The sequence below is a fragment of the Panulirus ornatus genome, chromosome 12 (genome assembly GCF_036320965.1).
Source record: "Panulirus ornatus isolate Po-2019 chromosome 12, ASM3632096v1, whole genome shotgun sequence".
In the NCBI taxonomy this organism is placed as follows: domain Eukaryota; kingdom Metazoa; phylum Arthropoda; class Malacostraca; order Decapoda; family Palinuridae; genus Panulirus; species Panulirus ornatus.
Window position 1 is genome coordinate 34013796 of NC_092235.1, and position 26645 is coordinate 34040440.

General features: G+C 40.8%; 1 protein-coding gene across 1 annotated transcript in view; it reads right to left on the reverse strand.

The window, feature by feature from the left end:
- LOC139752246 (dynein axonemal heavy chain 5-like) overlaps nucleotides 1-26645 on the reverse strand; it is a 482070-nt gene that overhangs the window by 252843 nt on the left and 202582 nt on the right. The window contains 1 exon segment of the mRNA XM_071668280.1: nucleotides 15551-15743. Coding sequence (XP_071524381.1) covers nucleotides 15551-15743 — 193 coding nt within the window.

Here is a 26645-nt window from a genome sequence, read left to right on the forward strand (position 1 = left end):
GGCCTTGAAGAATGTGTGGAAGTCGAGAACATTATCTCGGAAAGCAAAAATGGGTATGTTTGAAGGAATAGTGGTTCCAACAATGTTGTATGGTTGCGAGGCGTCGGCTATGGATAGAGTTGTGCGCAGGAGGATGGATGTGCTGGAAATGAGATGTTTGAGGACAATGTGTGGTGTGAGGTGGTTTGATCGAGTGAGTAACGTAAGGGTAAGAGAGATGTGTGGAAATAAAAAGAGCGTGGTTGAGAGAGCAGAAGAGGGTGTTTTGAAGTGGTTTGGGCACATGGAGAGAATGAGTGAGGAAAGATTGACCAAGAGGATATATGTGTCCGAGGTGGAGGGAACGAGGAGAAGAGGGAGACCAAATTGGAGGTGGAAAGATGGAGTGAAAAAGATTTTGTGTGATCGGGGCCTGAACATGCAGGAGGGTGAAAGGATGGCAAGGAATAGAGTGAATTGGAGCGATGTGGTATACAGGGGTTGACGTGCTGTCAGTGGATTGAATCAGGGCATGTGAAGCGTCTGGGGTAAACCATGGAAAGCTGTGTAGGTATGTATATTTGCGTGTGTGGACGTATGTATATACATGTGTATGGGGGGGGTTGGGCCATTTCTTTCGTCTGTTTCCTTGCGCTACCTCGCAAACGCGGGAGACAGTGACAAAGTATAATAAAATATAAAAAAAATAATATATATATATATATATATATATATATATATATATATATATATATATATATATATATATATATGTATATATATATATATATATATATATATATATATATATATATATATATATATTTTCGCTGGGATAGGGGAGAAAGAATACTTCCCACGTATTCCCTGCGTGTCGTAGAAGGCGACTAAAAGGGAAGGGAGCGGGGGGCTGGAAATCCTCCCCTCTCGTTTTTTTTTTTTTTTTTTTTTTTTTTTTTTTTCAAAAGAAGGAACAGAGAAGAGGGCCAGGTGAGGATATTCCCTCAAAGGCCCAGTCCTCTGTTCTTAACGCTACCTCGCTATCGCGGGAAATAGCGAATAGTATGAAAAAAAAAAAAAAGAATATATATATATATATATATATATATATATATATATATATATATATATATATATATATATATATATATATATTTTTTTTTATTTTTTTGCCGCTGTCTCCCGCGTTTGCGAGGTAGCGCAAGGAAACAGACGAAAGAAATGGCCCAACCCACCCCCAAACACATGTACATACATACGTCCACACACGCAAATATACAATACCTACACAGCTTTCCATGGTTTACCCCAGACGCTTCACATGCCCTGATTCAATCCACTGACAGCACGTCAACCCCGGCATACCACACCGATCCAATTCACTCTATTCCTTGCCCTCCTTTCACCCTCATGCATGTTCAGGCCCCGATCACACAAAATCTTTCTCACTCCATCTTTCCACCTCCAATATATATATATATATATATATATATATATATATATATATATATATATATATATATATATATATATATATATATATATATATATATATATATATATTTTTTTTTTTTTTTTTTTTTTTTTTTTTTATACTTTGTCGCTGTCTCCCGCGTTTGCGAGGTAGCGCGAGGAAACAGACGAAAGAAATGGCCCTACCCCCATACACACGTACCTACACACGTCCACACACGCAAATATACATACCTACACAGCTTTCCATGGTTTACCCCAGACGCTTCACATGCCTTGATTCAATCCACTGACAGCACGTCAACCCCTGTATACCACATCGCTCCAATTCACTCTATTCCTTGCCCTCCTTTCACCCTCCTGCATGTTCAGGCCCCGATCACACAAAATCTTTTTCACTCCATCTTTCCACCTCCAATTTGGTCTCCCTCTTCTCCTCGTTCCCTCCACCTCCGACACATATATCCTCTTGGTCAATCTTTCCTCACTCATTCTCTCCATGTGCCCAAACCATTTCAAAACACCCTCTTCTGCTCTCTCAACCACGCTCTTTTTATTTCCACACATCTCTCTTACCCTTACGTTACTTACTCGATCAAACCACCTCACACCACACATTGTCCTCAAACATCTCATTTCCAGCACATCCATCCTCCTGCGCACAACTCTATCGATAGCCCACGCCTCGCAACCATACAACATTGTTGGAACCACTATTCCTTCAAACATACCCATTTTTGCTTTCCGAGATAATGTTCTCGACTTCCACACATTTTTCAAGGCTCCCAAAATTTTCGCCCCCTCCCCCACCCTATGATCCACTTCCGCTTCCATGGTTCCATCCGCTGACAGATCCACTCCCAGATATCTAAAACACTTCACTTCCTCCAGTTTTTCTCCATTCAAACTCACCTCCCAATTGACTTGACCCTCAACCCTACTGTACCTAATAACCTTGCTCTTATTCACATTTACTCTTAACTTTCTTCTTCCACACACTTTACCAAACTCAGTCACCAGCTTCTGCAGTTTCTCACATGAATCAGCCACCAGCGCTGTATCATCAGCGAACAACAACTGACTCACTTCCCAAGCTCTCTCATCCCCAACAGACTTCATACTTGCCCCTCTTTCCAGGACTCTTGCATTTACCTCCCTAACAACCCCATCCATAAACAAATTAAACAACCATGGAGACATCACACACCCCTGCCGCAAACCTACATTCACTGAGAACCAATCACTTTCCTCTCTTCCTACACGTACACATGCCTTACATCCTCGATAAAAACTTTTCACTGCTTCTAACAACTTGCCTCCCACACCATATATTCTTAATACCTTCCACAGAGCATCTCTATCAACTCTATCATATGCCTTCTCCAGATCCATAAATGCTACATACAAATCCATTTGCTTTTCTAAGTATTTCTCACATACATTCTTCAATGCAAACACCTGATCCACACATCCTCTACCACTTCTGAAACCGCACTGCTCTTCCCCAATCTGATGCTCTGTACATGCCTTCACCCTCTCAATCAATACCCTCCCATATAGTTTACCAGGAATACTCAACAAACTTATACCTCTGTAATTTGAGCACTCACTCTTATCCCCTTTGCCTTTGTACAATGGCACTATGCACGCATTTCGCCAATCCTCAGGCACCTCACCATGAGTCATACATACATTAAATAACCTTACCAACCAGTCAACAATACAGTCACCCCCTTTTTTAATAAATTCCACTGCAATACCATCCAAACCTGCTGCCTTGCCGGCTTTCATCTTCCGCAAAGCTTTTACTACCTCTTCTCTGTTTACCAAATCATTTTCCCTAACCCTCGCACTTTGCACACCACCTCGACCAAAACACCCTATATCTGCCACTCTGTCATCAGACACATTCAACAAACCTTCAAAATACTCATTCCATCTCCTTCTCACATCACCACTACTTGTTATCACCTTCCCATTTACGCCCTTCACTGAAGTTCCCATTTGCTCCCTTGTCTTACGCACCCTATTTACCTCCTTCCAGAACATCTTTTTATTCTCCCTAAAATTTACTGATAGTCTCTCACCCCAACTCTCATTTGCCCTTTTTTTCACCTCTTGCACCTTTCTCTTGACCTCCTGTCTCTTTCTTTTATACTTCTCCCACTCAATTGCATTTTTTCCCTGCAAAAATCGTCCAAATGCCTCTCTCTTCTCTTTCACTAATACTCTTACTTCTTCATCCCACCACTCACTACCCTTTCTAAACAGCCCACCTCCCACTTTTCTCATGCCACAAGCATCTTTTGCGCAATCCATCACTGATTCCCTAAATACATCCCATTCCTCCCCCACTCCCCTTACTTCCATTGTTCTCACCTTTTTCCATTCTGTACACAGTCTCTCCTGGTACTTCCCCACACAGGTCTCCTTCCCAAGCTCACTTACTCTCACCACCTTCTTCACCCCAACATTCACTCCTCTTTTCTGAAAACCCATACTAATCTTCACCTTAGCCTCCACAAGATAATGATCAGACATCCCTCCAGTTGCACCTCTCAGCACATTAACATCCAAAAGTCTCTCTTTCGCACGCCTGTCAATTAACACGTAATCCAATAACGCTCTCTGGCCATCTCTCCTGCTTACATAAGTATTCTTATGTATATCTCGCTTTTTAAACCAGGTATTCCCAATCATCAGTCCTTTTTCAGCACATAAATCTACAAGCTCTTCACCATTTCCATTTACAACACTGAACACCCCATGCATACCAATTATTCCCTCAACTGCCACATTACTCACCTTTGCATTCAAATCACCCATCACTATAACCCGGTCTCGTGCATCAAAACCGCTAACACACTCATTCAGCTGCTCCCAAAACACTTGCCTCTCATGATCTTTCTTCTCATGCCCAGGTGCATATGCACCAATAATCACCCACCTCTCTCCATCAACTTTCAATTTTACCCATATTAATCGAGAATTTACTTTCTTACATTCTATCACATACTCCCACAACTCCTGTTTCAGGAGTATTGCTACTCCTTCCCTTGCTCTTGTCCTCTCACTAACCCCTGACTTCACTCCCCAGACATTTCCAAACCACTCTTCCCCTTTACCCTTGAGCTTCGTTTCACTCAGAGCCAAAACATCCAGGTTCCTTTCCTCAAACATACTACCTATCTCTCCTTTTTTCACATCTTGGTTACATCCACACACATTTAGGCACCCCACTCTGAGCCTTCGAGGAGGATGATCACTCCCCGCGTGACTCCTTCTTCTGTTTCCCATTTCAGAAAGTTAATACAAGGAGGGGAGGATTTCCGGCCCCCCGCTCCCGTCCCCTCTAGTCGCTTTCTACGACACGCGAGGAATACGTGGGAAGTATTCTTTCACCCCTATCCCCAGGGATAATATACATATATATATACATATACACACACACACACATACACACACATACGCACATACACACACACACACACACATACATATATATACATATGAAAAATGTAAGAAACAATTTAGAAAACAAACTTTTAGCTTGAAATGAATGAAAAAAAATGAAATGAATGTCACATAATGGTTCAACCTCTGGCTATGGAAAAGGAAATGTACAATTTATTCACACAAACGTCAATAGCAGTTCTCATCAATTTCACCACTGTATCAATAAGCTTCAATGTCTAAGCTACATTTTTCTCCAACTTCACTATTTTCTTGTCAAAAACACCATGCATGAAAACTATCACTCCAGTAACACAACTATAAACATTTACTTCCCCTTTAAAAGTTCTGGGGAAGCCGGGCGAGGGAAGAACTGCTTTGGTCAGCGGTGGGGCGCCATGTTGTACCTGCCAGCGCTGGCTGGCGAGACGCTAGTATATATATATATATATATACTAAAGTATATATATATATATATATAGTATATATATATATATATATACTAAAGGGGGCGTTAGCGGGGGGCTAGAAACTTTTTAAAAGGAAAAACAGAAGGAGTCATTCGGAGAGCGCTCCCCCTCCTGAAAGGCTTAGATTGTGGTGTCTAAATGTGTGTGGATATAACCAAGGTGAAAAAAATGGAGAGATAGGTATTAAGTTTGATGAAAGGAGCCTGGATGTTCTGGCTCTGAGTGAAACGAAGCTTTAGGGTAAAGGGGAAGAGTGGTTTGGGAATGTCTTGGCAGTAAAGTCATGTGTTCGAGAGAGGACAAGAGCAAAGGAAGGAGTTGCACTACTCCTGAAACAGGAGTTCTGGGAGTATGTGATAATGTAAGAAAGTAAACTCTAGATTGATATGGGTAAAACTGTAAGTGGATGAAGAGAGATGGGTTATTATTGGTGCCTATGGACCTGGTCATGAGAAGAATGATCATGAGAGGCAAGTGCTTTGGGAGCAGCTGAGTGAGTGTGTTAGCAGCTTTGATGCGCGAAATAGGGTAATAGTGATGGATGATTTGACTGCAAAGGTGAGTGATGTTGCAGTTGAGAGTAATATTGGTGTACATGGGGTGGTCAGTGTTCTAATGGAAATAGGGAAGAGCTTGTAGATTTGTGTGCTCAAAAAGGACTGGTCAATGGGAATACCTGGTTTAAAAAATGCGATATACATAAGAATACGGTTGTAAGTAGGAGAGATTTCCAGAGATCGTTATTGGATTATGTGTTAATTGATAGACATGTGAAAGAGAGACTTTTGGATGTTAATGTGCTGAGAGGGGCAGCTGGAGGATGTCTAATTATTATCTTGTGGAGGCGGAGGTGAAGATGTGAAGCTGTTTTCAGAAAAGAGAGAATCTTGGGGTGAAGAGAATGGTGAGAGTAAATGAGGAAGTACCATGAAAGATTGAGTGCACAATGGCAAATGGTGAGAGCAAATGACGTAAGGGGAATGAGGAAGGAATGGGATGTATTTAGGGAAACAGTGATGGCTTACGCAAGCATGCTTGTGGTATGAGAAAGATGGGAGGTGGGCAGATTAGACAGGGTAGTGAGTGGTGGGGTGAAGAAGTAAGATTGTCAGTGAAAGAGAAGAGAGAGAGAGAGAGAGAGAGAGAGAGAGAGAGAGAGAGAGAGAGAGAGAGAGAGAGAGAGAGAGAGAGAGAGAGAGAGAGAGGTGTTTGGACAATTTTTGCAGGGAAGTAATGCAAATGACTGGGAGATGTATAAAAGAAAGCGGCAGTAGATTAAGAGAAAGGTGCAAGAGGTGAAAAGCGGGCTAATGAGAGTTGGGGTTAGACAGTATCATTAAATTTCACGGAGAATAAAAAGATGTTTAAGAAGGAGGTAAATAACGTGCATAAGACAAGAGAACAAATGGGAACAATGGTGAAGGGGGCAAATGGGGTGGTAATAACAAGTAGTGGTGAAGTGAGTAGATGGAGTGAGTATTTTGAAGGTTTGTTGAATGTGTTTGATGATAGAGTTATAGATATAGTGTCTTTTTTCGAGTTCTTTGCAAAGTGAGAGGGTCAGGGTGAATGGTTTGGTTAATAGAGAAGAGGTAGTGACAACTTTCAGAAGATGAAAACCTGCAAGGCGGCGGGTTTATGATTGCACTGCAGTGGATTTATAAAAAGAGGGGGTGACTGTAGTGGTGAAGTGCATGAGGATTGGCGAAATGCACGCGTAATGCGCTGTACAAAGGCAAAGGGGATGGGGGTGAATGTTCAAATTACAAAGATATAAGTTTTTTGAGTATTCCTAGAAAATCATATGGGAGGGTATTAATTGAGAGTGTGAAGGCATGTACAGAGCATTAGACTGGGGAAGAGCAGTGTGGTTTCAGAAGTGGTAGAGGATGTGTGAATTAGGTGTTTGCTTTGAAGAACGTATGTGAGAAATACTTAGAATATCAGATGCATTTGTATGTAAAATTCATGGATCTGGAGAAGGAACATGATAAGGTTGATAGAGATGCTTTGTGGAAGGTATTAGGAGTATATGGTGTGGGAGGTAAGTTGCTAGAAGCAGTGAAGAGTTTTTACCAAGGATCCAAGGCATGTGTACGAATAGGAAGCGAGGAAAGTGATTGGTTCCCAGTGAATGTCGATTTGCGGCGGGGGTGCGTGATGTCTCCATGGTTGTTTAATTTGTTCATTGATATGGTTGTTAGGGGGGATGAATGCAAGAGTTTTGGAGAGAGGGGCAAGTATGCAGTGTTGTGGATAAGAGGGCTTGGGAAGTGAGTCAGTTACTGTTCGCTGATGATACAGCGCTGGTGACTGATTTGGGTGAGAAACTGCAGAAGCTGGTGACTGAGTTTGGTAAGATGTGTGAAAGAAGAAAGTTAAGAGTAAATTTGAATAAGAGCAAAGTTATTAGGTACAGTAGGGTTAAGGGACAAATCAAGTGGGAGGTAAGTTTGAATGGAGAAAAACTGGAGGAAGTGAAGTGTTTAGATATCTGGGAGTGGAAGGGGGCAAATGTTCTCGGAGCGTTAAAGAATATGTAGAAGGCCAGAACTTTATCTCGAAGAGCAAAAATGGGTATGTTTGAAGGAATAGTGGTTCCAACAATGTTATATGGTCGCGAGGCGTGGGCTATAGATAGAGTTGTGCGGAGGTGGGTACATGTGTTGGAAATGAAATATTTGAGGACAATATGTGGTGTGAGGTGGTTTGATCGAGTAAGTAATGAAAGCTTAAGATATATGTGTGGTAATAAAAAGTGTGTAGTTGAGAGAGCAGAAGAGGCTGTATTGAAATGGTTTGGTGTCATGGAGAGAATGAAAGAGGCAGGATTGACAAATAGCATATGTGTGTCAGAGGTGGAGGGAACGAGGAGACGTGGGAGACCCAGCTGGAGGTGGGAGGATGGAGTGAATAAGATTTTGAGCGATCGGGGCCTGAACATGGGGGAGGGTGAAAAGCGTGCAAGGAGTAGAGTGAATTAGAACGATGTGGTATACCGGGGTCGACGTGCTGTCAATGAATTGAACCAGGGCATGTGAAGTGTCTGGGATAAACCATGGAAAGTTTTGTGGGGGCTGGATGTGGAAAGGGAGCTGTGGTTTCGGTGTATTAGACATGACAGCTAGAGATTGAGCGTGAACGAATGTGGCCTTTTTAGTCGTTTCCTAGCGCAACCTCGCGCGCGTGCGGGGGCAGTGGGGTGCTATTTCATGCATGGCGGGGTGGCGACGAGAATGGTTGAGGGCAGCAATTACGAATATGTACATGTGTATATATGTATTTGTCTGTGTAAGTATATCTATGTATACATTGAAATATATAGGTATGTATATGTGCGAGTGTGGGCGTGTATGCGTATGTATGTGTATGTGGGTGGGTTGGGCCATTCTTTCGCCTGTTTCCTTGCACTACCTCGCTAACGCGGGAGACAGCGACAAAGTATCATAGAGTAAATAAAACATGCAAAAAGTTGTAAAACGTGCTCTTCTCATATGTGATCAAGTGCTGATAATGAATGATTTCAATTATAAAGAGGTTAACTAGAGCTGGGCCATTCAATCACTATTATTCAAAGTACAATCATACAAAATTCCTTAGGTTCGGATGAAAGGCTTCATCTAAAGTAACGTAATGAAAAAATTCTCTCCACAATCCTTTCTATACTTCATTCTGGCTCGGCCTGGATATGGACATCTGTCCGTGAATGGAAGCCTCCAACGTGGAATGATAAAAAAGAGAGTATACGTCACCAGTGAATTCAGGCTCATGTGGGTTCTTAGAATAACTAGAAAATTATTCTACGTAAGTTAATACAAGAGAAAGTGTTATGAAAAGCTACCACTTACAAACGTATTGTGTGAGGAAACCGTCCGAAGGTTGTTTTCTTTTCTTATGAGCAAGTTTGTGTACAGAGAGGGAAGCGGCTGGGATCCGCACCAGAGCTCGCCGTGGTCTTCCTATTAAGTATCCCTGGACTAGGACCCACATTCTCATGGGTGACAGGGAATCATGGAGACAGCTTTCTAGAGTGCATTTAGGAAAGTTTCTGGCCCAACATAATAGGGAATGACATGATATCATTAATAGATCTTAACTTCATGAGACATCAATTGGAAAAAGTGATTCCATAAAGCTCAAGTCTGACAATATTGTAAATGATTAAGTAAAAACAAAGAGTAAATAAGACAAGGAGTTATCATCATGGAGACGACACAAACCTTAACAATTCTTATGGTAATATAGTTTGGGGAATGCAGCTCAGTAGCGAAAAACTAGGATATTATGGTGAAAAGTTCTGTGACATTTGCAAACACGGAAGAAATGCTAAGAGAGAGAGGAGAATGGATAACTAAGATGTTCAAAAGCAAATAAGCTTTTAGAGTGCTGTAGTGAAGAGATAGGCAATACTCCAACTAGCCAGCTTTTGCTTGGTATAAGAAAACAAGGAACGAGTACAACAGGATGTGAATGAACAAAGAAACTTTAAAAGAATATTGTGGACAAGCCAAGATAAAATTCCGAGTTTTTCCACAAACTTCACAGGATTTTTTCATCAGCAAAAGACCAGATATTCAGGCTAAGGGATCAAGCAGGAAGAATTTGTAGAGGATGTTACTGGGATATACTGTATTACGAACTGAATAGCAAGATCAAAAGCGTCTTCACTATAGTTGTATCGTCAATGAGATGGAGTGGAGAGAAGGTTTTAGAAAAAAAATAAGTGTCTTGAAAAGACATTAACAAACAGTGAAATGTCTTGACCCATACAAGGTTCATGGACCTGTCTCTTGAAATACTGTTCAAGAAGTAATTAAAGAAGGATAATATGATAAGCAAGTGGAAGAGGGAAGGACAAACGTCTTAAATGTCAATAACATAGAGATCGGGAACAGCACTAAACTACAGACAGGTCTCACTGACAGGCGTGATCCGGAAAGAAATAACACTAAAATATTTTACTTGTTTTGTTCCTGGGTAATAAGTGCTATTTTCTAATTGCTTGTGTCTAAAAGCACAGAAAATTACTATCATTCCCTTGAATAGTTGCTTTTGTCATCAAGACAGTGATATTTTGAAATTGACCAATTTTTCAGAATATTCCAGATAGATTCATTGCTGATTAGCTGATATAGAACTTTCTAGAAGTTTCCAGTAATACAAATAGTACTATGAATACAAGGGCTTTAACCCAACTAGTTCACTTTAGATCTAAGCTGCCTAAGTGGACATATACATAAATCTTTATGAGAAGGCATCTGGAGGCTGCAAGCATCCGGCAGACGCATTTTGCTGTGTCTGCCGCCAGTTTATCAAAACACGTAATCTAATAATGCCCTTTGACCATCTCTCCTGCTCATATACGTATACTTATGTATGTCTCTCTTTTTAAAGCAGGTATTCCCAATCACCATTCTTTTTTTCGGCAAACAAATCTACAAGATCTTGATCATTTCCATCAACAACCAGTGGAACTTGCTGGATGAAAGTGTGCAAATCGCAGATCAGAGGAAGCGTCACCTAGGTTTTTCCAGCTTCTTCATCCGTCAGGATGGGCTCTGCTGCTGCCACAATGTAACCAGTTTGTTCCAGGCAATGGGAATCGTCTGTAAACTGAACGAGTGACGTCTCTTTATTGACAGCTCATCCAGGAGCCTCAAAGCCGTGCCGCTCCACAACAGGAACTAGTACCCGGCTCTTCTCCTGGCTCACTCGGTGTACCTCAGAAAAGATCACAACAGTGTCAAGACCTTGCTAGACGCCTTGGAGTATGATGATTACAGCTGTTAGGTCATCGGAGACTTCAGAATGGTGGCATTCCTGATGGGTCTCTAAGGTGGTTTTACCAAGTTTCCCTGTCATCTTTGCCTTTGGGTCAGCAGGGACACAACGGTGCACTACCACAGGTGGGTATGGCCACACAGGACCAAATTCTTTGTAGGGACAAACAACGTCAAGTGAGAGCCATTTGTGGACCCCCGGAAGGTGTTGATGCCGCCACTACACATGAAATTAAGCCTTATGAAACAATTTGTCACATCTCTAGACAAGGAGTTTGCAGCCTTCAAGTACCTTCCAGACTTCTTCCCTAAACTGTCTGAGACAAAGGTCAAAGCCGGTGTCTTCGTCTTACCACAGATAAAGAAGATCCTGGAGTGCAAGCAGTTCCCCAAGAAGCTCACAAGGAAGGAAGCAGCTTAGTCGCAGTCATGTGGGGCTTCCTGGGTAATCACAAGACCAAAAATTATGTGGAGCTGGTTGAGAATATAGTGAGGAACTACAGCAGAGTGGGCTGCTGGATGTCCCTCAAAGTCCATATTCTTGACGATTATCTTGATAAATTCAAGAAGAACATGGGTGCATATTCGGATGAGCAAGGCGAGCACTTCCATCAGGATCTACTGGACTTTGAACACCGCCACCAAGGAACATATAACGAGAACATGATGGCACATTATATTTGGAGTCTGATTCGTGAAAAGTGATTTACATTAAAATCGCAAATCACGAAAAACTGCTCACTTCTAATTCTTTTGTGATCACTTTTGCTTAACATTTGTGTGAATAAATGTTAATTTTGATTCATATGTTGTTTTTCTGACAATATGTGAATAAAAATGTGCATATTTTCCAGTTGTCCAATTTGAAATAGGTCAATTTCAAAATATCACTATCCTGGTCACAAAATCACTGCTTTAAAGGAATAATAACCTTTTTCTCTACTTTTACGCATAAGCAATTAGGAAATAACACTTGCTACTCAGGAAAAAAAAAATTGTGCCTCACAGTGTAATTACAAATCAAATGGATGACTTTCTACAGAAGAGAGAGAGAGAGAGAGAGAGAGAGAGAGAGAGAGAGAGAGAGAGAGAGAGAGAGAGAGAGAGAGAGAGAGAGAGAGAGAGAGAGAGAGAGAGAGAGAGAGAGAGAGAGTTTTATTCAATTTGTCCTGGTAACCGTATTTTTCTTGTATTTCGAAAAGATGTTCTAGGTTTACTTTATCGAACTTGTTCGAAATTTTGAACACTTGAATTAAGTAGCCACGAAGTCTACGTTTTTTAGGGAGAAGAGATCCAATCGTTTTAGCCTCTCTTCATACGCCAGATTTCTAAGGGATTGGATCAATTTGTTGCGTGTCTTTGTACTTCCTCAAATTTTTCTTCGTCTTTATAGTTTGGGGACCAATACTGGACTGCATATTCAAGGTGTGGTCTTACTAGAGTGTAATAATTGTTTCTGGTGTCTTATAATCTATGTTCCTGGCTATGAAACCTAACATTTGTTTGCCTTTTCTACTTGCTGCTTGACACTGTTTAGTGTATTTCAAATTGTTGCTAATGACAACTCTAAGGTCCTTATCTTCATTCACTTTAGTTAGAGAGTTTCCGAATAGTTTGTAGTCGTAACGTTTATTCTTGTCTCCAAAGTGTATAACTTTACACTTGTCATCTGTCTGACCACTCTGCTAATAAGTTACGATCTCTTTGAATCATTTCGCAGTCCCGCCTGTTTACAGCTCTACCTCCTAGTTTAGTATCGTCAGCCGGTTTGGAGATCTTAGGCATGAGACCGAGTTCAATACTACACGCTGCTTTCTTCCGGTAAGCCAGTCTCTGATCCATGTACAGAGTTCTTCACCTATCCCGTGTACTTTGAGTTTATGTAATAGTCTCTATGTGAGGTACTTTATCGAAAGCCTTTTGGAAATCTAAATATACTACATCACACGGTAATTTTTCGTCTCATTTCTGATAAATAACATTAAGATAATCCACGAAATTCGTCAGGCAGGATCTTCCATTGAGGAAATCGTGTTGGCTGTCCGATATAATTTTGTGTTCGTATAGAAACATGAAAATTTTATCCCGTATCATTTTTTCTATCATTTCATCTAATACTGACGTAAGGCTAAGGAACACTATATGTCTCTTTCTTATACATAGGAGTAACATTTGCTAGTCTCCAGTTAGTTGGCACCTGACCATCTGATAGAGATTTGTTGAATATTTTTGTTATGGGTATATCAGCTGTCTCCTGACTTCCTTTAAAATTCATGAAGCTAAGTTATCTGGGCCGTTGAATTTGTTAGGACTTAATTGGTCCAGGTATTTAGGTACTTCAGAACTATATTTCTCTAACCTTGAACTCTTCTTCATCAGAATTTTGAAACATTTTCATTAGTTGCGGTATTCGAAATATTTCTTCAATTGTGAATACGGAGTTTAAAGAATAGTTTAGCATGGTAACCATTTCCTTGTCGTCAGTAGTTAGTGTGTCATGGTCGTTTCGTAATGGTCCAATTCCTTCTTTTACTGTCTTCCTTTGTCTTATATATTTGAAGAATTTCTTGTGATTATTCTTAGCTTTCAATGATATTTTTCTTCCCTTGTGTTTACAGTGTCTTATGACCTTACACTCTATTTGGATTGATTTGAATTTCCTGTTTTTTAATCTTTTGGCGAATTAGTCCTTCTATTCTCCTATTCATCCATGAGGGTTTTGAAATATTGCAAATTTTCTTCGTAATTCGTGGAATATGTTCATTTTCAGTCTTGAGTAATGTGTGTTTAGAATTATTACACATTTCCTTTACTGTGTAAACGTCAAGAAGTTTTGCCCAATTGGTACTGCGAATTTCTTGTCTCATGTTTTCAAAATTTGCTCGCCTGTAATCTGGGATCAAGAGTTTGTTGTCATTTATTTCATAATGTAAATTCATCTTTATCTAATCAAACTGTGATTGCTGTTTGACAAACTCTCGCTTTCTTCGCAAGAGTTAAGTTTGTGTCATTGGTGAGGACAAAATCAAGAATGTTTTTACCTCTAGTTGGTTTTTAATCAACTGTTCTAGAAATGCGTCTTCAATCAGTTCCGTTAGTCTCGTTCCCTCTCGGTCACCTGTTAACGTGTTCCACTTTATGTTTGGAACCTCTTTACTGTTTATTATAGTTTTGATTTCATTGTATAGCATCTTATCGTCGTTTTCTTTTTCCTTAGGAAGTCTGTAAATAACGCCGAGACGTAGTTTACTTTTGAACTTGTCGGTAATATCAATATAAAGAGAGTCGTAAGTTTGTGTGTCTACTTTACTTACCTTAATAGCATTTAGATTGTTATCAACGTAGATCAAAACTCCACCATCTACCCTGTACAAGCGATCTTTCATAAATAGTTTGTATCCAGGTATTGCCAACTCGGCGATGAAGTGTTTATTCTCAGATTTCAGTAATGCTCGGTTTTCAATAACTGCACAAGATATAAGTTCGTCGCGTCTCGTAATGATGCTCCAGGCATTTCTGTACCTGTGCTAACCTGCTATTTATGGTACCAGAGAGAGAGAGAGAGAGAGAGAGAGAGAGAGAGAGAGAGAGAGAGAGAGAGAGAGAGAGAGAGAGAGAGAGAGAGAGAGAGAGGAGAGACTGCTTTTGCGAGAAATTTACTTCTGTCTGAGACAAGTGGGAGGGTTTGGTGGACTGCTTGCATATGGTCTACCAGAAAGGTATATACCACATGAAAGGCAAATTAAAAAGCTGTCACCAAGCAGAAATACGGGGGAAACTCCTTTGATGGAAAGAAGATCAGAGAACTACTCATGCCTCAAGAATCCATCTGGTCCCTGCTTCTATGTGCAGGACAACTTTTCAGCCGTAGAAGTCTCTGGAAAAACGGCCCTGTGTAACGCTGAGATCCTTCCATGATGGAGTCCTGGAGTAACTGTAAATGAATAACATCCAGGGGTATTCCCGAACCCTGCTTTCAGATGGCTGCACCGCAAGTGAGATGTTACCTTCGTGAAGGCTTTTCGCTGTCAACCAATTGAAAAGAGCACTGCGTCACGAACACACACACACACACACACACACACACACACACATGAGGGAGCTCTCTTTAAAATGCTGTCGCGTGGAGCACAATCTTGAAGCTATAAGAATCCCATCAAAGTGGACTTGAACTTTCATAATCCAGTTACAATGTAAGTCTGTGTTTGTGTGTGCGTTTAATACACTGAGAACATTAAGGAGACTTCCTTATAATAGACTGATGAAGAAAAGGTGAAAACACATTAGGAGTGGACACACATTTTCATGTATGCAATGATATAGTGGGATTATGGAGGACAGAATATGAGAAACAAAAGATGTGAAGGATAGTGATCGAAGGTGTGACGGTAGTACCATGGAGACAGGAAGCGAAGGATCGGAGGCCGGCCAGGAGATGATCCCTGGCGCTGACACTGCCAGGCCAAGTGTCCAGGTCTGAGGGATTGACTCTCACGGCTGGCACGAACACCCTGCTCAGGAGACGTTGTACAGACCGTATCAACACTGTCGGGTCGTCCCCAGCCTTCACCATCATGAAGTTAACCTCCTGCAATACAAGAGAACACTATCATGCAATACAAACGGTATAATTCATACAATGCGCTGAAACCCTTCCTGCAATGGACTGTATAATCTCTACAATGCAATTAAACTCCTCATGCAACACAAATAAGACACCTCTTGGAATACCATCAATTTGCTTTTATAGCAGAAACAACTTACCTGGAATGAAATCAAACTCTCCTAGTAACACAGACAATAATAATCATCCCAAAAATCACATAACATTTTTTCCTCACTACAAGCAATATTGTTCGCGTAAAAAAAAGCTTCAATTTTCCTGCAATTCAGACAGCTTTTCTTCTGCAATACAAGGCACATTCTCTCTGCACTGCAAACATTTCTCTTTCATTACATGCAGTATACCTCCTGGAAAACTAGCAACATTCCTCATGTTGTGTATCACAATATTCCTAAAATACAACGAGTATTCCTCATGTAATACAAGGAACATTTCCCCTGTAATACAAGCAAAATACCTCCTAACATACGGGCAAATTTTCTCTTGCATTACATGAAATACTCCGCCTACAGTACTAGTAACATTCTTCTTTGTACATACGTGATCAACGGTCTAAAAGACAACCAACATATCTCGTACAGTGACATACTTCATGCAGCATAACTCCTGCAATAAATGCAAAATCACTCTTCTGTGCATCGTCCATTATAATGAACATATCTATTGCAATAAAAGCACCTTAACCACGTTATTCAAACGACATGCCTTTGGATATGCAACCATCGTAATACATATACATTTAAAGACAGAAAATGTCGAGGTTCTTCTGTAGTTTAAGGTATCCATTATGTATCTGAAGGCTTCCATTATCCCGTAAAAGCTTTCAAATGACTTCAGTCTTTAATCTAACTTTCCCTCTCTTGAACATCACATCTCCACTTCCCCCTCTCTTGAACATCACATCTCCACTTCCCCCTCTCTTCCACTTCTCTCTTGTCCAAGGTTCATCCTCCTCTACATATTCTCAGCTCATTAACTCTAGTCTCTACCATCGCTTTCGCTCCAAGCGTTTGCACCTACAGTAATGTATAAACTCCCATTGCTTGTTACTTGGATCTTGAGTCACCCAGTTTTGATGCCATCTGGCCAAAATATTCCTCCCAGAGGTTATTGGTTCAAACTTTAATAAAATTTTTATTAGTAATATTGTCAGACTGCTTAGAAAGTGTGTAGATAGTCTATAATTTACCTTAAATTGAAAATACTTTACTCAGATGTTTGGCATGGCCTTGGGAAAATTATCATCTGTGCTGGTTTACATGGATATGAAATAATTCAAAAGTCGATTGTTAAGCAAAATAGAACCAGATAATATCATGCGTTCAGATATGGTGATGCCATCTTACATTCTTGGCCAGTCCATACAGATTTTGTCGTGTTCTTGACAAGACTGAATGACTTGTTCCAGTCTGTTATATGAAGGTCACTGTAGAAGAAGATAACAAGAGCTTATAGCTCTTGGATGATCAGTTAATCAGAAGACAAAAGGTATATTAAAACCTATTGTTTACCGATGACATCTAACATCCTTTCCTACGTATCCATCTAATATAATCATAATATTAATGCTATGATATCTGTGTTTATTTCTATGTTTATATAAGACTATGAACCCTGAATCATCAGATGATGAAATGAGCGATATGGAACCAGTCATAAAAATAAGCTCGGATGTTCAAGTGATCTTCAACATGATAAACAACAACCATATCCAACATGATTCTAAGGTTATGAGTGGTAGTATGGACATAATTACTTGTGGAAGTTGGGGTAGGCATTATCCTGGCCAAGCAGGCAAAAGATTACTTAACATAACATAATAATACGACCTACTAATACAGTAGTGTCTTACGCCATCATGAAACATCATTTGACAACGACACAGGAGGGGAAACTCCTTCCACCAGCAAAAAATTAAATAGTTCTGGGAAGAAATATCATGGAATCCTGATAAATTACAAATCCATTTGAAAAGAATTGATTAAAACTATAACCATTTCAGATGTGATAGACTAATGATAGATCTTATGTGTGGAAAAATTCTACCAACGCGATTTCATGTTGACGGGTCTGGTCGGATTGAACTCCCATACATCTGAGTGACCTGATAACCTCACCATGACCTCTTAGTGCATATATACTCTTTCTGATATATAAATATATATATACATATATATATATATGTATATATATATATATATATATATATATATATATATATATATATATATATATATATATATATATATATATATATATATATATATATATTTTTTTTTTTTTTTTTTTTTTTTATACTTTGTCGCTGTCTCCCGCGTTTGCGAGGTAGCGCAAGGAAACAGACGAAAGAAATGGCCCAACCCCCCCCCATACACATGTACATACACACGTCCACACACACAAATATACATACCTACACAGCTTTCCATGGTTTACCCCGGACGCTTCACATGCCTTGATTCAATCCACTGACAGCACGTCAACCCCTGTATACCACATCGCTCCAATTCACTCTATTCCTTGCCCTCCTTTCACCCTCCTGCATGTTCAGGCCCCGATCACACAAAATCTTTTTCACTCCATCTTTCCACCTCCAATTTGGTCTCCCTCTTCTCCTCGTTCCCTCCACCTCCGACACATATATCCTCTTGGTCAATCTTTCCTCACTCATTCTCTCCATGTGCCCAAACCATTTTAAAACACCCTCTTCTGCTCTCTCAACCACGCTCTTTTATTTCCACACATCTCTCTTACCCTTACGTTACTTACTCGATCAAACCACCTCACACCACACATTATCCTCAAACATCTCATTTCCAGCACATCCATCCTCCTGCGCACAACTCTATCCATAGCCCACGCCTCGCAACCATACAACATTGTTGGAACTACTATTCCTTCAAACATACCCATTTTTGCTTTCCGGGATAATGTTCTCGACTTCCACACATTTTTCAAGGCTCCCAAAATTTTCGCCCCCTCCCCCACCCTATGATCCACTTCCGCTTCCATGGTTCCATCCGCTGACAGATCCACTCCCAGATATCTAAAACACTTCACTTCCTCCAGTTTTTCACCATACAAACTCACCTCCCAATTGACTTGACCCTCAACCCTACTGTACCTAATAACCTTGCTCTTATTCACATTTACTCTTAACTTTCTTCTTCCACACACTTTACCAAACTCAGTCACCAGCTTCTGCAGTTTCTCACATGAATCCGCCACCAGCGCTGTATCATCAGCGAACAACAACTGACTCACTTCCCAAGCTCTCTCATCCCCAACAGACTTCATACTTGCCCCTCTTTCCAAGACTCTTGCATTTACCTCCCTAACAACCCCATCCATAAACAAATTAAACAACCATGGAGACATCACACACCCCTGCCGCAAACCTACATTCACTGAGAACCAATCACTTTCCTCTCTTCCTACACGTACACATGCCTTACATCCTCGATAAAAACTTTTCACTGCTTCTAACAACTTGCCTCCCACACCATATATTCTTAATACCTTCCACAGAGCATCTCTATCAACTCTATCATATGCCTTCTCCAGATCCATAAATGCTACATACAAATCCATTTGCTTTTCTAAGTATTTCTCACATACATTCTTCAAAGCAAACACCTGATCCACACATCCTCTACCACTTCTGAAACCACACTGCTCTTCCCCAATCTGATGCTCTGTACATGCCTTCACCCTCTCAATCAATACCCTCCCATATAATTTACCAGGAATACTCAACAAACTTATACCTCCTTGTATTAACTTTCTAAAATGGGAAATATATATATATATATATATATATATATATATATATATATATATATATGAAGTTTAATCCATTTGTTTTTCTGGGTTAAACATGCAGGAAGGTGAAAAGCGTGCAAGGAATAGAGTGAATTGGAACGATGTGGTATACCGGGGTCGGCGTGGTCAATGGATTGAACCAGGGCATGTGAAGCGTCTGCGGTAAACCATGGAAAGTGTGTAGGGCCTGGATGTGGAAAGGGAGCTGTGGTTTCGGTGCATTATTACATGACAGCTAGAGACTGAGTGTGAACGAATGGGGCCTTTGGTGTTTTTCCTAGCGCTACCTTGCACACATGAGGGGGGAGGGGGTTCTTATTCCATGTGTGGCGAGGTGGCGATAGGAACAAATAAAGGCAGACAGTATGAATTATGTACATGTGTATATATGTATACGTCTGTGTGTGTATATATATATGTGTACATTGAGATGTATAGGTATGTATACTGTGAGTGTGTAGACATGTATGTATATACATGTGTATGTGGGCGGGTTAGGCCATTCTTTCGTCTGTTTCCTTGCGCTACCTCGCTAACGCGGGAGACAGCGGCAAAGCAAAATGAAGTTTAACTTTCTAAAAGGGGAAACAGAAGAAGGAGTCACGCGGGAAGTGTTCATCCTCCTCGAAGGCTCTGACTGGGGTGTCTAAATGTGTGTGCATGTAAGCAAGATGAGAAAAAAGGAGAGATACGTAGTATGCTTGAGGAAAGGAGCCTGGATGTTTTGGCTCTCAGTAAAACGAAGCTCAAGGGTAAAGGGGAAGAGTGGTTTGGGAATGTCTTGGGAGTAGTGTCAAGGGTTAGTGAGAGGACAAGAGCAAGGGAAGGAGTAGGACTACTCCTGAAACAGGAATGGTGGGAGTATGTGACAGAGTGTAAGAAAGTAAATTCTAGATTGATATGGGTAAAACTAAAAGTTGATGGAGAGAGATGGGTGATTATTGGTGCATATGCACCTAGGCATGAGAAGAAAGATCATGAGAGGCAAGTGTTTTGGGAGCAGCTGAATGAGTGTGTTAGTGGTTTTGATGAACAAGACCGGGTTATAGTGATGAGTGATTTGAATGCAAAGGCGAGTAATGTGGCAGTTGAGAGAATAATTGATATACATGGGGTATTCAGAGTTGTAACTAGAAATGGTGAAGAGCTAGTAGATTTATGTGCTGAAAAAGGCCTGGTGATTGGGAATACCTGGTTTAAAAAGCGAGATATACATAAGTATACGTATGTAAGTAGGAGAGATGGCCATAGACCGTTATTGTATTACGTGTTAATTGATAGGCGCGCGAAAGAGAGACTTTTGGATGTTAATGTGCTGAGAGGTGCAACTGGAGGGATGTCTGATCATTATCTTGTGGAGGCGAAGGTGAAGATTTGTAGGGGTTTTCAGAAAAGAAGAGTGAATGTTGGGGTGAAGAGAGTGGTGAGAGTAAGTGAGCTTGGCAAAGAGGCTTGTGAGTGGAAATACCAGAAGAGACTGAGTGCAGAGTGGAAAAAGGTGTAACAAAGGAGGTAAGGGGAGTGGGGGAGGAATGGGATGTATTTAGGGAAGCAGTGATGGCTTGCGCAAAAGATGCTTGTGGCATGAGAAGCGTGGGAGGTGGGTTGATTAGAAAGGGTAGTGAGTGGTGGGATGAAGAAGTAAGATTATTAGTGAAAGAGAAGAGAGAGGCATTTGGACGATTTTAGAAGGGAAAAATGCAAATGAGTGGGAGATGTATAAAAGAAAGACGCAGGAGTTCAAGAGAAAGGTGCAAGAGGTGAAAAAGAGGGCATATGAGAGTTGGGATGAGAGAGTATAATTAGATTTTTGGGAGAATAAAAAGATGTTTTGGAAGGAGGTAAATAAAGTGTGTAAGACTAGGGAGCAAATGGGAACTTCAGTGAAGGGGGCTAATGGGGAGGTGATAACAAGTAGTGGTGATGTGAGAAGGAGATGGAATGAGTATTTTGAAGGTTTGTTGAATGTGTTTGATGATAGAGTGGCAGATATAGGGTGTTTTCGTCGAGGTGGTGTGAAAAGTGAGAGGGTTAGGGAAAATGATTTGGTAAACAAAAAAAGGTAGTAAAAGCTTTGCGGAAGTTGAAAGAGGGCAAGGCAGCGGGTTTGGATGGTATTGCAGTGGAATTTATTAAAAAAGGGGGTGGTTGTATTGCTGACTGGTTGGTAAGGTTATTTAATGTATGTATGATTCATGGTGAGGTGCCTGAGGATTGGCGAAATTCTTTTATAGTGCCACTGCACAAAGGCAAAGGTGATAAGAGTGAGTGTTCAAATTACAGAGGTATAAGTTTGTTGAGTATTACTGGTAAATTATATGGGAGGGTATTGATTGAGAGTGTGAAGGCATGTACAGAGCATCAGTCTGGGGAAGAGCAGTGTCGTTTCAGAGGTGGTAGAGGATGTGTGGATCAGGTGTTTGCTTTGAAGAATGTATGTGAGAAATACTTAGAAAAGCAAAGGGATTTGTATGTAGCATTTATGGATCTGGAGAAGGAATATGATAGAGTCGATAAAGATGGTCTGTGGAAGGTATTAAGAATATATGGTGTGGGAGACAGGTTGTTAGAAGCAGTGAAAAGTTTTTATCGAGGATGAGAGGCATGTGTACATGTAGGAAAAGAGGAAAGTGATTGGTTCTCAGTGAATGTAGGTTTGCAGCAGTAGTGTGTGATGTATCCATGGTTGTTTAATTTGTTTATGGATGGGGTTGTTAGGGAGGTGAATGCAAGAGTTTTGGAAAGAGGGGCAAGTATGCAGTCTGTTGTGGATGAGAGAACTTGGGAAGTGAGTCAGTTGTTGTTCGATGATGATACAGCGCTGGTGGCTGATTCATGTGAGAAACTGCAGAAGCTGGTGACTGAGTTTGGTAAAGTGTGTGAAAGAAGAAAGTTGAGAGTAAATGTGAATAAGAGCAAGGTTATTAGGTACAGTAGGGTTGAGGGTCAAGTCAATTGGGAGGTAAGTTTGAATGGAGAAAAACTGGAGGAAGTAAAGTGTTTTAGATATCTGGGAGTGGATCTGGCAGCAGATGCAACCATGGAAGCGGAAATGAATCATAGGGTGGGGGAGGGGGCGAAAATTCTGGGAGCCTTGAGGAATGTGTGGAAGTCGAGAACAGTATCTCGGAAAGCAAAAATGGGTATGTTTGAAGGAATAGTGGGTCCAACATTGTTATATGGTTGCAAGGCGTAAGCTATGGATACATTTGTGCAGAGAATAGTGAATGTGCTGGAAATGAGATGCTTGAGGACACTATATGGTGTGAAGTGTGGTTGAGAGAACGGAGGAGGGTGTTTTGAAGTGGCTTGGTCGCATGGAGAGAATGAGTGAGGAAAGACTGACCAAGAGGATATATGTGTCAGAGGTGGAGGGAACGAGAAGTGGCAGACCAGATTGGAGGTGGAAAAATGGAGTGGAAGGGATGTTCAAAGATGGGGCCCTGAACATGCAGGAGGGTGAAAGGCGTGCAAGGAATGGACCGAATTGGAACGATGTGGTATACCGTGGTCGACATGCTGTCAATGGACTGAATCAGGGCATGTGAAGCGTCTGGGGTAAACCATGGAAAGTTCTGGGGGCCTGGATGTGGAAAGGGAGCTGTGGTATCAGTGCATTATTACATAACAGCTAGAGACTGAGTGTGAACGAATGTGGCCTTTATTGTCTTTTCCTAGCGCTACCTCGCGCACATTAGGGGTGAGGGGGTTATTATTTCATGTGTGGCGGGGTGCCGATGAAAATGAATAAAGGCAGACGGTATGAATTATGTACAAGTGTATATTTGCAAATGTATATGTGTGTATTCATATGTATAAGTTGAGATATATAGGTACGTATATTTGCGTGTATGGACGTGTATGTATATACATGCGTATATGTCTGGGTTGGGAAGTTTTTTCGTCTGTTTCCTTGCGCTACCTCGCTATAGCGGGAGACAGGGACAAAGCAAAATAAATATAAGTAAAATGAAATATATATATATATATATATATATATATATATATATATATATATATATATATATATATATATATATATATATATATATATATATATATATATATATATATATATATATATATATTTATATTTACATATATATATATATGCATATATATATATATATATATATATATATATATATATATATATATATATATATATTTTCTTTTTTTTTTTTTTGCTTTGTCGCTGTCTCCCGCGTTTGCGAGGTAGCGCAAGGAAACAGACGAAAGATATGCCCCCCCCCCATACACATGTATATACATACGTCCACACATCAAATATACATACCTACACAGCTTTCCATGGTTTACCCCAAACGCTTCACATGCCCTGATTCAACCCACTGACAGCACGTCAACCCGGTATACCACATCGATCCAATTCACTCTATTCCTTGCCCTCCTTTCACTCTCCTGCACGTTCAGGCCCCGATCACACAAAATCTTTTTCACTCCATCTTTCCACCTCCAATTTGGTCTCCCACTTCTCCTCGGTCCCTCCACCTCCGACACATATATATCCTCTTGGTCAATCTTTACTCACTCATTCTCTCCATGTGCCCAAACCATTTCAAAACACCCTCTTCTGCTCTCTCAACCACGCTCTTTTTATTTCCACACATCTCTCTTACCCTTACGTTACTTACTCCATCAAACCACCTCACACCACACATTGTCCTCAAACATCCCATTTTCAACACATCCATCCTCCTGCGCACAACTCTATCCATAGCCCACGCCTCGCAACCATACAACATTGTTCGAACCACTATTCCTTCAAACATTCCCATTTTTGCTTTCCGAGATAATGTTCTCGACTTCCACACATTCTTCAAGGCTCCCAGGATTTTCGCCCCCTCCCCCACCCTATGATCCACTTCCGCTTCCATGGTTCCATCCGCTGCCAGATCCACTCCCAGATATCTAAAACACTTTACTTCCTCCAGTTTTTCTCCATTCAAACTTACCTCCCAATAGACTTGACCCTCAACCCTACTGTACCTAATTACCTTGCTCTTATTCACATTTACTCTTAACTTTCTTCTTTCACACACTTTACCAAACTCAGTCACCAGCTTCTGCAGTTTCTCACATGAATCAGCCACCAGCGATGTATCATCAGCGAACAACAACTGACTCACTTCCCAAGCTCTCTCATCCCCAACAGATTTCATACTTGCCCCTCTTTCCAAAACTCTTGCATTCACCTCCCTAACAACCCCATCCATAAACAAATTAAACAAACATGGAGACATCATACACCCCTGCCACAAACCTACATTTACTGAGACCCAATCACTTTCCTCTCTTCCTACACGTACACATGCCTTACATCCTCGATAAAAACTTTTCACTGCTTCTAACAATTTGCCTCCCACACCATATATTCTTAATACCTTGCACAGAGCATCTCTATCAACTCTATCATATGCCTTCTCCAGATCCATAAATGCTACATACAAATCCATTTGCTTTTCTAAGTATTTCTCACATACATTCTTCAAAGCAAACACCTGATCCACACATCCTCTACCACTTCTGAAACCACACTGCTCTTCTCCAATCTGATGTTCTGTACATGCCTTCACCCTCTCAATCAATACCCTCCCATATAATTTACCAGGAATACTCAAGAAACTTATACCTCTGTAATTTGAGCACTCACTCTTATCCCCTTTGCCTTTGTACAATGGCACTATGCACGCATTCTGCCAATCCTCAGGCACCTCACCATGAGTCATACATACGTTAAATAACCTTACCAACCAGTCAATCATACAGTCACCCACTTTTTCAATAAATTCCACTGCAATACCATCCAAACCTGCTGCCTTACCGGCTTTCATCTTCCGCAAAGCTTTTACTACCTCTTCTCTGTTTACAAAATCATTTTCCCTAACCCTCTCACTTTGCACACCACCTCGACCAAAACACCCTATATCTGCCACTCTATCATCAAACACATTCAACAAACCTTCAAAATACTCACTCCATCTCATTCTCACATCACCACTACTTGTTATCACCTCCCCATTTGCGCCCTTCACTGAAGTTCCCATTTCCTCCCTTGTCTTACGCACTTAATATACCTCCTTCCAGAACATCTTTTTATTCTCCCTAATATTCAATGATACTCTCTCACCCCAACTCTTATTTGCCCTCTTTTTCACCTCTTGCACCTTTCTCTTGACCTCCTGTCTCTTTCTTTTATACATCTCCCACTCAATTGCATTTTTTCCCTGCAAAAATCGTCTAAATGCCTCTCTCTTCTCTTTTACTAATAATCTTACTTCTGCATCCCACCACTCACTACCCTTTCTAATCAACCCACCTCCCACTCTTCTCATGCCACAAGCATATTTTGCGCAATCCATCACTGATTCCCTAAATACATCCCATTCCTCCCCCACTCCCCTTACTTCCATTGTTCTCACCTTTTTCCATTCTGTACTCAGTCTCTCCTGGTACTTCCCCACACAAGTCTCCTTCCCAAGCTCACTTACTCTCACCACCCTCTTCACCCCAACATTCACTCTTCTTTTCTGAAAACCCATACAAATCTTCACCTTCGCCTCAACAAGATAATGATCAGACATCCCTCCAGTTGCACCTCTCAGCACATTAACATCCAAAAGTCTCTCTTTCGCGCGCCTGTCAATTAACACGTAATCCAATAACGCTCTCTGACCATCTCTCCTACTTACATACGTATACTTATGTACATCTCGCTTTTTAAACCAGGTATAACCAATCACCAGTCCTTTTTCAGCACACAAATCTACAAGCTCTTCACCATTTCCATTTACAACACTGAACACCCCATGTATACCAATTATTCCCCCAACTGCCACATTACTCACCTTTGCATTCAAATCACCCATCACTATAACCCGGTCTCGTGCATCAAAACCACTAACACACTCATTCAGCTGCTCCCAAAACACTTGCCTCTCATGATCTTTCTTCTCATGCCCAGGCGCATATGCACCAATAATCACCCATCTCTCTCCATCAACTTTTAGTTTTACCCATATT